The sequence below is a fragment of the Letharia columbiana genome (assembly GCF_014066305.1).
Source record: "Letharia columbiana isolate WasteWater2 chromosome Unknown Sc0000004_s0, whole genome shotgun sequence".
NCBI lineage: Eukaryota > Fungi > Ascomycota > Lecanoromycetes > Lecanorales > Parmeliaceae > Letharia > Letharia columbiana.
The window spans coordinates 1,346,309-1,359,940 of NW_023501040.1; the positions used below are offsets into that span (position 1 = coordinate 1,346,309).

General features: G+C 47.5%; 4 protein-coding genes across 4 annotated transcripts; 1 reads left to right on the top strand and 3 right to left on the bottom strand.

The window, feature by feature from the left end:
• Positions 1-1,255: 1,255 nt before the first annotated feature.
• HO173_002385 (uncharacterized protein) lies at positions 1,256-1,606 on the bottom strand (the record flags this gene model as incomplete). The annotated part of the gene is made up of 1 exon (XM_037304319.1): positions 1,256-1,606. One exon carries the CDS (start codon positions 1,604-1,606, stop codon positions 1,256-1,258), a length of 351 nt encoding a protein of 116 aa, XP_037169114.1.
• Positions 1,607-2,995: 1,389 nt separating this feature from the next.
• Positions 2,996-3,746, bottom strand: HO173_002386 (uncharacterized protein; the record flags this gene model as incomplete). Its single annotated transcript, XM_037304320.1, has 2 exons — positions 2,996-3,537; positions 3,587-3,746. The coding sequence occupies 2 exons, from the start codon at positions 3,744-3,746 to the stop codon at positions 2,996-2,998; spliced, it is 702 nt and encodes a 233-aa protein (XP_037169115.1).
• A 3,281-nt stretch (positions 3,747-7,027) lies between these two features.
• HO173_002387 (uncharacterized protein) lies at positions 7,028-7,405 on the top strand (the record flags this gene model as incomplete). The annotated part of the gene is made up of 1 exon (XM_037304321.1): positions 7,028-7,405. One exon carries the CDS (start codon positions 7,028-7,030, stop codon positions 7,403-7,405), a length of 378 nt encoding a protein of 125 aa, XP_037169116.1.
• Positions 7,406-10,291: 2,886 nt separating this feature from the next.
• On the bottom strand, positions 10,292-10,693 carry HO173_002389 (uncharacterized protein; the record flags this gene model as incomplete). The annotated part of the gene is made up of 2 exons (XM_037304322.1): positions 10,292-10,529; positions 10,686-10,693. 2 exons carry the CDS (start codon positions 10,691-10,693, stop codon positions 10,292-10,294), a joined length of 246 nt encoding a protein of 81 aa, XP_037169117.1.
• Between the last annotated feature and the right edge of the window lie 2,939 nt (positions 10,694-13,632).

Below are 13,632 nucleotides of genomic sequence, written 5' to 3' on the forward strand. Positions count from 1 at the left end.
TCAGGCAAGCGACCCTGCTCGTGTCGCTAACAGCAGCAATTAGGCAGGAGTGGGTAAGGGTTTTAAGAGCACGAGAGGGTGGGTTGGGTGTCCCATTGGAGCGCTTGCTCTTCGCACGGCACGGCCCAGCCAACCCAAACGGGCAATCCTTGGCCTGACGATCTATGTCTTCCGGCATCCACGACGACCTTGGTGACATCAACCGACATGGGATAATTGAGGTTATGTACCTGCCTGTGGGCTGATGGTTCGATCAGTATTCCCTCTCCGCACCTCTCCATCTCCGCCCTAGTATATGACGTTGCGGCGTGTGCTTAAACAGCGTCCCGTCGCCCTCTCCTTTACTCTCATTAATCATTTAGTCTCTTCAAGCCGTTTCCACCACATGAGTGTCGTTGTTAGCTCTTGTCCACCCCACCATCTCGGCAAAGGCCAGTTGACTGAATCATGGCATCTCAGGCTTCAAAAAAGCATAAGATTGTTCCGGGACCCAGATCTATTCTAAATCTATTCTCGCCTTCTTTTCGCGCAGTCAAGAGGGCAGTCCCAACGCGTACCGGATCATTTGCGACCGCCCATTCAAATGCCTCAATCGCGGTCCATCCCTCCCCCAAACCAGCCGGCCTTAGCGCCCCCGCCTGGTGTCCCAGCGGAATTCTTTAGCCCTTATACGTTGCGGCCCTAATCAGGCTTTGACGATAGTCGCGAGCGTTATTGCGACTACAGTCATGGTGGCCGCGCGTTTATACACGAGGAAATTAATAGTGAGGGCTCTGAAATGGGAAGACTGTAAGTAGAGCTAGCTAGTGTGTGGACAGTATTGTCTCATCTATGCCAGATACTTGCTTATTGGGATGGGTGGGCTCTCTCTCTCTCTACCTTTGTCTATCTCTCCCCAGGTGGATTACTTTTTGGAGAGCACGTGAACCCAGAAATTTAAAGTGTAGAGAACAACTAGCTAACATAAATCGCCCTAGGCAACTTTCATGGCCTATCTAGCAATCGAATGGTGTATTGGCACTCATGGTCGTGGCACCCATATGTGGAATCTGTACTACTCGCATGTTCAATATCAAAAAAGAGTGAGTCTCGCAACGCTCTTCGCAAACTTAGGTTCTAAGCGACTAGTAACACAGGCAGTACACAAATTATTCAGACCCCATCTACAGTCTATCGCCCTTCTTCACCAAATGCTCCATCCTGCTCCTCATCCTGCGACTCTTCTGCTCCGTCGAGCGTGACATCGGCTACTGGCTTACTCAATGCTTGATCGACGCGAACGCGATATCCTATACCGCCTTCTCCTTCGTCCCGATCTTTCCCCGCTCTCCACGCACCAAGATCTGGACACCCGAAGAGCCGGGACGCTGTCCGGACGTCGACGCGTGTTGTATCTCGCATCCGCCAGTTTTTCAACCTGATTTCCGACATCGCGCTCTTGAGCGTCCCCATCCATCTGATCCGGAACCTGCAGATGCCGGTGCGGCGCAAGATCGGCGTCTCCGCCCATCTTCGCAACGGGCGCGCTGTCAGTCCCCGTCCCGTTTTCCAGACACACTCTCAAGTCAGATCGTTTGACGTATCGCAGGGCTTGCGTCGCGAGCATCTTCTGCGCCTGGGCGTTCCACGTCCTCCCTCACCAGGACGGAAGACTACACCGACGTGAGATTCCAAGCCGCGCTCTGGGCGTGAGTTCCCGCAATCCTCTTCGTTCCATTCCACTCCATTCCATTCCATTCCTCTCACGACCAGCGATCGAAACATCTCCGGCCGAACCGTGCGACCGCATCGCCGAAATCGCCAGCGGTCCGCTCCGCAGCTGCCCCGTCGTTCCGCCCCGCCTCTACCACCATCTCGCCTCCATCGCCCCCCCGCACAAAGGCGACGGCGACACTCCGGCTCGGGCTATGGCGGATCGGAACACCCCCGGCGCCCCAATCGAGGCGGGATTGGATACAGCTGCGCGATCGGAACGAGCGGGGTTTGCAGGAGCTGCCGAGCGAGGCGTATGAGGAGGGGTGGAGTGGGTGTGTGGAGGAACGGGCGCTCTCGAGTGCGCGGTGGAAGGGAAGGCGGTTGATGTTGAGAGGGGGGTTTGAGAGTTGTGTGGGTGGGGTGTTGGTGCTTGTTTGGTGGATGAAGCGATCTATTTTGTTTCGGTTCGGTGGGTATTTGTTTACTCGGTTGTGTCTGGTGGGTTTGCGCGCTTTTCTAAATTTGTCTATTGTGGGGTGTGATTTTGGCATTGGCTGGTAAAAGTGCTGCGTAAGGTCAGTCTTTACGTGTTAGGGTTTTGGCTACTTGGCTACACAGTTGCTTTTGCAGTCCATCCAGGCGTTGATGCTATCCTTTTGACTCGGGATTTGCAATCTTATGTGTTTTTCGTCATTCATCCGGCATACCTATTCTAATACTTGCAATGGGTAAAGAACCCTAGAAAGTGAGTTTCCTGCCTCACAAGTTGCAATCTCCTGCCCTGCCCCGGCCTGTCCTTACTTCCGATCTCCAAACTCCTTATTCTCCGCGAACTATTCACCATCTTGAAAACTGTCCGTCTCCGCAGACTATACATCAGCATCTGTCCTGAGCACCCTTTGAACTTTTGGCATTCCTTCAGGTTTAATTGCTGCCCCGTCATCCAAAACAGCAGCCGCGGCTTTCATCTCCGATGTTGAGTGGATCTCGTTCAAGGACTGTTGACACAGTTGTCATGCCAGTCGATACCCGGGCTCATGAGCACGGTGCTGGAAACGCACGCTCGTGCAGCAGGGATGCGATGGAGGCAACTTACCGCTGCGCATTTCTGTTGTGTGCGATGGGTCGGCATACTCAGGCGTGAGGATTTCTGAGTAGGATGCGTGCTTGTATGTACAACGAGTATCCGCAGTATTGTACGATGGATACCTGGGCGGTGCCATCCATCGCGCCGCCTCGTCATTTACAAACAGAACACGAATGGCGACCCGGCTATCCAACACAATCGTTCACGCACCCATCACTCATAAAACCAATACATGGCCGCATACTGAACCTCGATCGTCGCGCCCGAGCCACTGCAGCTCGTCGGCGCCTTCCCTCCCGCCGTCTCAACCCGATACACCTCCGTCAACCCCACACTCCCCGCCGCACCCGTCAGCGCCTTCCAATCCACAGCCCCGTAGCCCTGCGGTCCCGCATTCGCCCCAGCCGGTGCCGCTATGTCGCCCACGCCGGACCCGTACAGCAGTAGCCCCTCGCCGAACAGGTCCCAGGTCGGCACGCCGGCGGCGGTGAAGTGGTGTTCGCCTATGACGGGGAGGCCGGACTGCGCGATTTGGGCGACGGTGTCGCCGACCAGAGCGTTTGGAAGGCTGTTGAGGACCGCTTGGCCTTGGCTGATGCTTAGGGTGGGGAGGAGCTGGGCGACGTTGAAGAGGGCTGCGGTGGCGCCGTCGGAGATGGGGGTGCTCGCGCTGGAGGCGCAGGTGTAGTTTTGGGTCCCGCGGCCCAGGGTTATGGATTTGAGGGTTCCGGTTGGGGAGGGGAGGGACGCCGTGCCTGAGGTTGTTAGGGTTGGTGTGGGAGGATGGGGCTGGAAGGAACGTACCGTCTGTTAGGACGGGTCTGTAGGCTGAGAGGTTGGGTGATGTGGCTCGGATTTCGTTTGGTGAAGTGTCTGGTTTGGAGGGATGGGCTTGGGCGGAGTCGGTTAAGGCGAGGAAGAACGTTAGGAGGGTGGCGCGGAAGGAGATGTGAGAGGGAATCATCTTGGCGAGGGAGGGTGTTGATGTTTATATATGTATGTTCCAAGCAGTAATGCAATTGGCGGTCGCAGAGCTCTCATTCGAGGAAGTTGAAAAGCGGATACAGTCAAGTGGTATGTAGGAGAATATAAGCGGTGAATGTTGCAAGAAAAAGGACGCACGGACAGCCTTGGCGGAGGGGAGGAATAACAAAGAAGCCGTCTCTGTAGTCTGTACCTTTCACCTTCTTGTATGCATCTGGGGGCTTGACAATCGAAGCAGGTCCCGACCATGCTCTTCTTATGAATATCCGAAACCTCAAAATAAAGACTAGTTACATTCCAACATTGAGACACTAGATATGTCCGTCAGCGCTTGCAATCGGTAGTGTAAGCACTTCGGCTGGGAAAACAGCAAAGGCTACATGTTCCCCTCATCAAGTTCTATTTCAAGGAGCGGACAACAAGGATTGCTGTGGGTCGATGTTCGTTTCTGCACACTACCCCCTCTGTGAGAAAGGTAGTACAAGTAATAGCGAACGTTGGGCCGAGACTATATCACGGACAGAGACCAAATTTGACCACGGTTCATCCTTCGAACCTCACATATGCCGCTACTATTGTAGTCCTTTGTGCGCACCACTGACAGAGAACTGTTTACCGCGCCTAGGGTTTCGAAGGCGGCCGCAGCGCCTAGGGATAATTTCTGATTGGGCTCGCTTATTAGCTGCATATCAAAGTCCCTTTCCTTTGCGCAAATCCAGGATCCGTGATCCCCGCTTCTCAATTCCCCAGAACGTTGGAAGTTTTGTACTTTCTAATAGAAGGTCGGAAACCTTTTCTCCACGGGGCGAGACTCCCGAGTAGTTGAGTCTCCTCTTATCATGAGACCAGTATGCAGTATCGGGCTAATTACTAATTCATACCCCGAAACTATGAATCCTTCCGAATCATACCTAATTACTGAATCATACCCTAGGGGTATGATTCAGTAGTTTCCATTACTTGGGGTATGATTCGGTGATCTGTCATTCATGATCAAATTCGCAAAGGAGAAAATTCGCGACCTGGGCCATCCGACCATAGAAAAAGGAAATATCTCCGACCGTATTTAATGGGTGACCTACCAGCTTAGATACATCAGACGAAAGCCGAATGGGTGTTAGCGCGCCCACGGGGTTCTTTGCATCGCTCTATTTAGGTTCCAAATGGGGTGTCTGACACCCCCGAGACTTTTTTAGCTGAGTTGATGGTCTCGGGGTGTCTGGCTTGACAGCCAGACACCCCTATTTGGACTAAATAGGGCCCCCTTGTAGCGCCGTCGCAGAGCCCCCGTGGGGGCTGCTGCTAACAGTGGGCTAAATTTGACCCCTCAGCCTGTCTACACCCAGTCTGTGACTCTCACATACACTCTTCACTCCCAATAACCTACACAGATATAGATATCTGGATTACACTCTTACCACTATGGCAATTTTGTAAATACCGAATCATACCCAGCATTATCCTTACCGAATCATACCCCAAATTTTGGTGTAGGGGTATGATTCAGTAATTAGGGTATGATTCGGTAAGGATTCATAGTTTCGGGGTATGATTCGGTAATTAGCCCGATTCGGTAAGGATTCATAGTTTCGGGGTATGATTCGGTAATTAGCCCATGCAGTATCATGAGGCCTTGAAAGCTGGCTCATCGTCGAGAGAAGGGACCCTCATGATGCAGCGAACTCTATGTGGGGCAGAGGGATCGGATTGCACCAGGAGCAGTTCTCATTCGAATTCACCCTGAATATTGGGGTCGGTCATCGCGGTGCTCCGGTTAAGCCAGAACGAGGCTTCTAGATGTCTCGAATATGCTGATCCCTGCGTTTTGGTTGACCTTTGGAATCAAATATACGTCAAGTGAAGATTACGGTCCGTCTCTGTCCTTCAAGGTTCTTTGGCATATTTCGACTCCTCTGGTGATTAGGTTCCCGAGCATGTGCACGAACGCAAAGATCACGTGATCCGCGCCAAGACTTTTGCGCCATCAAACAGTTAGTGCTGGGGTAAATTACAAACTCATACCCGTATAGATGGCAAAATACCGATTCATATATCATTGGGGTATGAATAATAGAAGAGTTCGGGGTATGCCTTTGTAAGTATTCAAGGTTTTGGGGTATGTATCTGTAATGTACCCGTTAGTGCTGACGATCTAGAATGCTCCACACTCGCTGCTCGACTATAAGTATTCACGAAAGCTGTACAAGAAATGGAGACCAGCGAAAGAATTCAACTACCTCCGGACTTTGTACGATGAAAGTCGCTTTTTGCAGAACGAGTCATTGCCTAGATGACGTTCTCGACGGCATGTGACAATGAGAAGGCATTTTTCCTAAGGAGAGGTTGCTGGAATTCGATCTGAAGGAGGGCTGGGGTCCGCTTTGTGCGTTTTTGGGAAAGGAGCAGCCCAACGCTCCGTTTCCAAGGTTGAACGAAAGGGGTGCCTTGGCGGAAAGATCGAAGGAATTTCAGAACAGGAGTCTGTTGAATGTTTTGAGGAACTTGGGCCTAATTGTAGCTTCCGTGGGAGTGGTTCTGTTTGCAGTGGGGTGGGCACGGCAACAGTAGTCTTGAACACCGGCTCCAGGAACTTGATCTCTTTACGGGGCATGGTACGGACAGCAAACAGCATGCATGTCTGGTCTCGAGCGAATGAATTATCGATATTCGCCACTAGCTTCCACAACTTCTAGTAGATGCTTCAGCATAAGAGGACTACTACCTTTTTGGCCGGGTTGTATCTAGTCTTTCATTGCGCTTTTGATCTCGAGCATGGATCGTCTGTCATGCCCGACGATGCTCTCGCTGACACCGGTACCCGAGATGAAAACACAAAATTCGATTCAAAAGGTACTTTCGGTAGCCGCTGTGGGCCGGTGTGCGTGTGTAGAGTATTTGGCCTTAGTCTCTAGGTACGAGGGGGCCTGTGCATGAACGTCTGCAAGGTGAGATGTCGATCCTGATGAACTTTTGGATCTCGCCTTCATCAGATTGTCAAAGGAGTAGTTCAGGTGTATGGATGAGAAGCATCTCAGGATCAACTAAGTGGTAAAATCACCTTACACAACGCGGTGGCAACAAAGCTTACCAATCGTAGCATCAGCTTCGCGTTGACTAGTGTGTGAATATCATTTCTGTTTCGTCACTTTTACATGCATCACACAACGTGTTTGAGAGGCTCTTGTCTGTGAATCAGTCAAACACCATACCTCTACTTTCATCAAACCCATCACAATATTCTACAGCAAAGACTCACTCGCCATGACAAACACTCCTGCAAGTACCGATAGCCTCCTGGCACCGTCTAAATTCTCGTCCGCAATCGGCCCCGATCAAATCCTTCTCATCACCATCACCTGCCGCCTCCATGACTCCCGGCGCGGCGTCGTTCCCACAGACAACGATTTTTTCGAATACATCTTCGGTCCATCAGACGTCGTGAGAACCTTGCGAGACTTCTGCTGGGACGATGAGGTCTTCCCTTTAGGAGGTCCAAGTGAAGAACGCAGCAGGGACTTGAAAGATTTTGAGTATGTGATGGGGGAGAAGGGGTGGAGTAGGGGAGGAGTGTGCTGCTTGGGTGAGTTCGTCCTGGTTGTACTCTATGTGAAGCATCCTGCTTTGTGGATCGAAGGCTGACGATCGGCTTCGGCTTTGGGTGCAGCTGCGCGATTATTGGTGGTTAAAAGGCTTGTTGGATGAAGAGGCGGAGAGGATCGTGGGGGAGGTGGCGAAGAGCCCGGAGGAGAGAGCGGAGGACGCGGCGAGGGTTGTGGAGGAGCGAAGACAGGAACGGATTGGGGAGATTGTGAGGAAGGGAGAGGGGCTTGGCTGTGTGAGGAGCGAGAAGATGAAGGGCAATATTCGTATGGAGCGATAGGAGTGAGATGGCGTTTGATGTACTAGAGACTTGATGACCTGACAAGCAGAAATCAGATCAAGCGACCGCAGTCGACTTCGAGTAGGTGGCAACACGGTTCCTCATCCGCAGCAAGCGTTGCGCTGTACCAGCCAGCTGTCTCTGCCCAAGCAGATCTTGCATAAACAGATTCTGTTTGCTTCAGGCGCACAAACACGCAATGTCGAGAACCCCCATTTACAAAGGTCCTCTTCCCTGATCTCCACTCCTTCCGTCATCCACCTACGCATCCTCAAAACCCATCCGCCAATACCCTCAAAAGAAACTCCCCCCCAAAAATGACCGCCTCAACCCCCCAATCTTCCCCCCCCGCCCTACTCCCCACCCCCCGTCCCCCCCAGCGCATCCCTCACCATCCGGCTCGCCCTGCGCATGCACGACTGCCGCCGCGGCGGCGCCGGCACCGGCGACGACGGCCACGAATACCTCAACAGAGAACTCGGCACGGATTTCTACCTGGACAGCTTCTTCGCCGACAAGCGCCGTTTCCCCCCGGAGCAGCCGCGCGACGGCGCGGGCGGGCATCTGCTCGAGCAATTCCAGGCCCTGATGTGTAAGCACCCGCGGTGGCGGAGGGAGGAGTGCGGCGCTTGGGTGAGTCCCCTGCCCCCGTTGCGGATCTTTTCGCTTCCCCGAGCTCGGCGGTCGTCGTCGGTCGTCCGGTGCGAGACGGGAGAGGAGCTGGTGCTGATGGGATTGGTTTTGGGCAGCTGCGGGATTATTGGTGGGTGAAGGGGCTGTTGGATCGGGAGGCGAAGAGGATCGCGCAGGAGGCGGTCGCGGTTGCGGATGAGGAGGGGAGGGAAACTGGCGGGGGCGAGGCTTCCGATGGGGGGGACCCGCCTTCTGGACCGTTGGGACGGACACGTCCGGTGGACCGTCCGTCCTGGAAGGTCTAGGTTTTGGGGGGTTTAAACCAATGTTTCAAACCATCTGATCTGTTGCGAATATCTGAGTAAGAGGATCGAGCAAAAGTCATACATAGAGGGCGAAGACGGTCAACAAGATTGTAGAAGTCCTACAGCTGCCGGAAAATGAAAAACAGTTGTTGTAGTTCTTTTTCTGAAGACCGTCTTTTTACCTGCAAAGGTGAAGTTGTAGAAGTTGTACAGTTCAGGCGCAATGCCAGCGAAAAGTGACACTTTTCATATACATTCCCCGAAAATCATTGCTGTTTAGATCCTTTGACAGGATAATTCGGTTCGTTTTGATCGAGATCTACCAAAATATGCGTAAAATTTAAAACCTCTGTGCGTGACGTTTGCTGCATTCTCTTGTGATGAGAAAGATTGTAAATGGTCGACTTCTCACACTCTCCTCGCTGATCAAGCATGCCAAAGTGTGTCTGGCACGTTGCGTGCAGCGACACCATTGTGGCAAAGTTCTTTTCAAGCGTATCAGTCAGCGCTGGGGTCTTGTTTGCCGTTGAATGGGAACGAACCCCGGCCCCCCCACCTTTTTTCCCCCTCTTTCCCCTTTGACCACCTCAGTAATCTCTACGCTTTCCACCCCCCCCATACGAAACAGTACCGTTTACCCCCACCCGCGTGGCCTGCAAAACGACACTCAACCACCAATCCTTCCCCAGCCCCACCCTTACCTTCCCCAAAACATTCCTCCCTTCCACACTCCCCAAAAAGCACTTGCTCAGCACCCGTATCGCCGGTCCCAACAAATCTTCCACCGCAAAAACATCTCCCCGTAACCCCCCATCGACCAGTATATAACAGCCTCCTTCATCAGTCTCGGGACCCCACTGTCTGAAGTCGCCAGGATCCCAGATGATCACCGTGTGGATGAGAGGAGTGCTGTAGAGGCGGAAGAGGGATGGAATGCAGTCGGAGAAGTCGGTGAAAGGTGCGAGGTCGGGGTGGGGGAGACAGGTGACTCGGTTTAATGCGTTCATGTTGGCTGTGAGGTTTGCATCGCTGGGTGTGTTGTTCAACGCTGGGAGCGTCAGAGCGGAGAGAGAGGAGGCGGTGGTGAGTCGCACGTGGAGTAAGAGAGCGAGAAGGGCGAGAAGTAAGCCTGTCGGCTTGGGCTGTGAGGGCCACATCGTTCTTGCTGTACCCGAGATGTTGCTAGTTAGGGTTTAATGAATTTGATGGAGAGCCGCGAAGATATCAAGGTTGGTCCAAGGCTGGTCTATAAGCGCTTCACTTGCATGCAGGCGTCTCTGGAGACCGCATTCTTATATTATAAGCGCCAATGCATCTTGTAAAGCATGCAGTATTCGAAGTGGCATGTATTCCACAATTAGCTAGACGGAGAAAGAGGTCATTTGCATCGGGCGAGTCACAGTCATCAGACTGCATTATCTGTCTCTCGATTCCGCAAGTCAGCAATCAGAGCAACGGGGATGGGGAAATGTATGACAATGAACCTCGCATCACACGATTGGTGTGGTCTGTTGAGCTAGTGACCGTGACTGAAAGGTTCAAAAGAGTGATGCAAAAGAAGGGTCCAACAGAATTACTCGAAAGAAGATTGCTGCCGCGATGGCAATGAGCAAGTCACAAGTCGACCCACATCTTTACCGTCAGGCTCAAAATTCCATCACGAAAGAAGGTCCAGGGAGTTTGTTCATGCCAATTGCTTCAGCAGCTTCATGACCGGAACCACACATCTTGTAAATGCTTCCTTGCCATTGGTCTGTCCCTTGGGTCTAGTTTCATATTTTCTGCGATGAGATCCCTATCCGGCCGTTCCAGTTCGTCTTCTTCGGACATAGAGGATGGAAGACACTTTTGGTTCTCCTGAATGTAGACCATTGCACCCATGCAGATTGCTAGGCGTCCAACGTCCGCAATCTCTTCGAAGCTGTCATTGAAGGTTCCAAAGCGTCTGAATTGCTCATTCAAATACCCAAAACCCGTAATGCTTATTGTCAAAGGGGATGTTTGCTGGGCTACATATACGCCAGTTTCCGCCGAATATGAGATTGATCAGCTGCGTAAATTAGCAAGAAACGTCTGGCAAGAGGTTCAATTGTCTACGTACAACTGCATTATGAGACTATATATCCGTTGGCGGGCCCTATTTAAGGTTCAATTGTGCCTCCTGGCGCGCATTTGAAGCATGGATGAATGACATGGTAGCTTACCTGACTTTCCAAACATCTCTGTCTTACGTGAATTGCTCTCAAACGTTGTACGAGCCTGTTTTGCCGCTTAGCCGATGACTTACTCTACTGCCATTGTTGCGGCGACCTCGCCAGTCATGCTCAGATATCGAGTGGTAGGACGCATGTAGGCATCAGATAAAGCTGGCTGGCAATGGAATATCGACATTAGTTGTAAGTAAGTGAAAGCCATTGACCTAATAATATGGTAGCAATGTATATAATAATATCTTGATACTCCTGTCTTCTAAGGGTCCCTTCTAAGACCCTTTTTTTCTCAGCCAATCAGCTTAGATTTTCAACTTTTCTTTTGAAGCAGGGATATGATAACGTGTCTAGAAAATCATCCTAATCGCTTTTAGGGTCGATTCCTTGCTGCTTTGCTTGCAGCTCTCTAAAGACTGTATAAGCCGCAAAGACCAAAGTAACGTCCAACAATCGAAAGAGTAGAATCGGTAGAAAGGAAAGAAGTCTGCTCATTTAGGTATTTGGAAAGCGCAAAATTTGTATCTATTCACGTTGGGTGTTAATCTCTGTAGATTACCCACATATACCACGATCCCAAAGACGTTTTGCTTGAGGTTCAGGTTGTGGAGCCGGGATATGTCCGCTGTCAGAAAATTGCTCTCGGCGCCAAGGTTGCATAGTATTTCCATGCAAGACCCTGGGGCTGATGACTGAAATACGTGGTCGCAGAACTACATTAACCCTAAGCATATACTGAACTTTAGGAAGGCCAGGAGGGGGAAAAATGCCCGTTTCGTGTGTCACATAGGTAAATAAATGGCCACACAATGCGAATGTTCATAGAACTGAGCGAGTCGCATCGATCACTTAGCTCACGCGCTAAAAGCGGCAGCCCTGAGCAATTATGGATTGTGGCCTTCAACGGGGTCTGGTAACCGTCCAGGCGCGGCTGGACGGTGACCCACCCTAAGCCCGACCCTAAGCCCTACCCCCTATCATCAAATATCGAAATTCGATATTTTCGCTTTACAAATAGAAGAATATCATAACAGCACCCCCGTAGGGACACTGCTAGCAATGCCTTCCCCTCTAGAGGGCTCGTCATCGAGCCCCGAAGCCAGACACCCCTATTTGAACCTAAATATGAACCCCCGTAGGGGTACTACTAACAATTTATAAAAACGCGAAGCGCCGCGAATTTTTCGAGAATATTTATTATAGCGAAAAATTCGAGTTTTGAGGACGGTTACCACCACCAAGGGGACGGTTACCAACTCATATTGAATATATTCTTCACACATACAAATTTGGCTGGTGAATACGATAAACTCAAATTCAAAGTGATCTGATAACCGTCTCGGACGGTTACCCTTAGCAAAAATTTAAGCGACTCGAAATTTTCGATTTTTTTTAGATATTTTATTCGAAATTATCGTAGCTATAATTTCGATAATTTCGAATAATAATTTCGAATAATAATTTTAAACGATAATTTCGAACGATAATTTTAAATGATAATTCTAAACGATAATTTCGAACGATAATTTCGAGATAAAAAAATTAAATTCTCTAGAAGTAAATATTAATAACTATTCTATATATTAGTATATATATAAAATAAGAATTCTTTTCTTTATTAATATACTTACTTATTTTTATTTATTTTTTATTTTTATTTATTTATTATTTTCTTTTATTTTAATATATATAAAGATACTATAAAATTAAATCTACTTTTTTATTCTTATTTTATATTCTAAAGCTTTTTTTCTTTATTATATAAAATACTATAATTTATTATATAAAATATTCTATTTTTAAAAATATCTATAATTTATAAATATTATAAATATTATTTTTTTAAATAAATTTAATAACTTAGTTATTTAATATATTTATATTATATATAATTTTTTCTATAATAAATTTATAAATAATTCGAAAAATTCGAGATTTTTCTATAAAAACTCGAAATTTTCGAAATTTATAAATATTTTAAAATCTTTATTATAACTCTATAATTATCTTAAAATTTTCGAAATAATTCTATTATTAATTTAAAAATTTTGAAAATTTTAAGACTTTAAGAGATAATTCGAAATTTTCGAGATAGTTTTATAATTAACTTAAATTAATTTTAAAAATACTTCGAAATTTTCGAGATAGTTCTATAATTAATTTAAAAACTTCGAAAATTTCGAGACTTTAAAAGATAATTCGAAATTTTCGCGATAGTTCTATAATTAACTTAAATTAATTTTAAAAATACTTCGAAATTTTCGAGATAGTTCTATAATTAATTTAAAATAATTTTAAAAATATTATTATTAATTTAAAAACTTCGAAAATTTCGAGACTTTAAAAGATAATTCGAAATTTTCGCGATAATTCTATAATTAACTTAAAATAATTTTAAAAATATTATTATTAATTTAAAATTTTTGAAAATTTTAAGACTTTAAAAGATAATTCGAAATTTTCGCGATAATTCTATTATTATTAACTCGAAATTTTCGAGACTTTAAAAGATAATTCGAAATTTTCGTTATAGTTCTATAATTCACTTAAAATAATTTTAAAAATACTTTAAAATTTTCGCGATAATTCTATAATTAACTTAAAATATTTTTAAAAATATTATTATTAATTTAAAAATTTTGAAAATTTTAAGACTTTAAAAGATAATTCGAAATTTTCGCGATAATTCTATTATTATTAACTCGAAATTTTCGAGACTTTAAAAGATAATTCGAAATTTTCGCGATAGTTCTATAATTAACTTAAAATAATCTTAAAAATACTTCGAAATTTTCGAGATCTTTATAAAGTATTATTATTAAATATTTAATATTTAATATT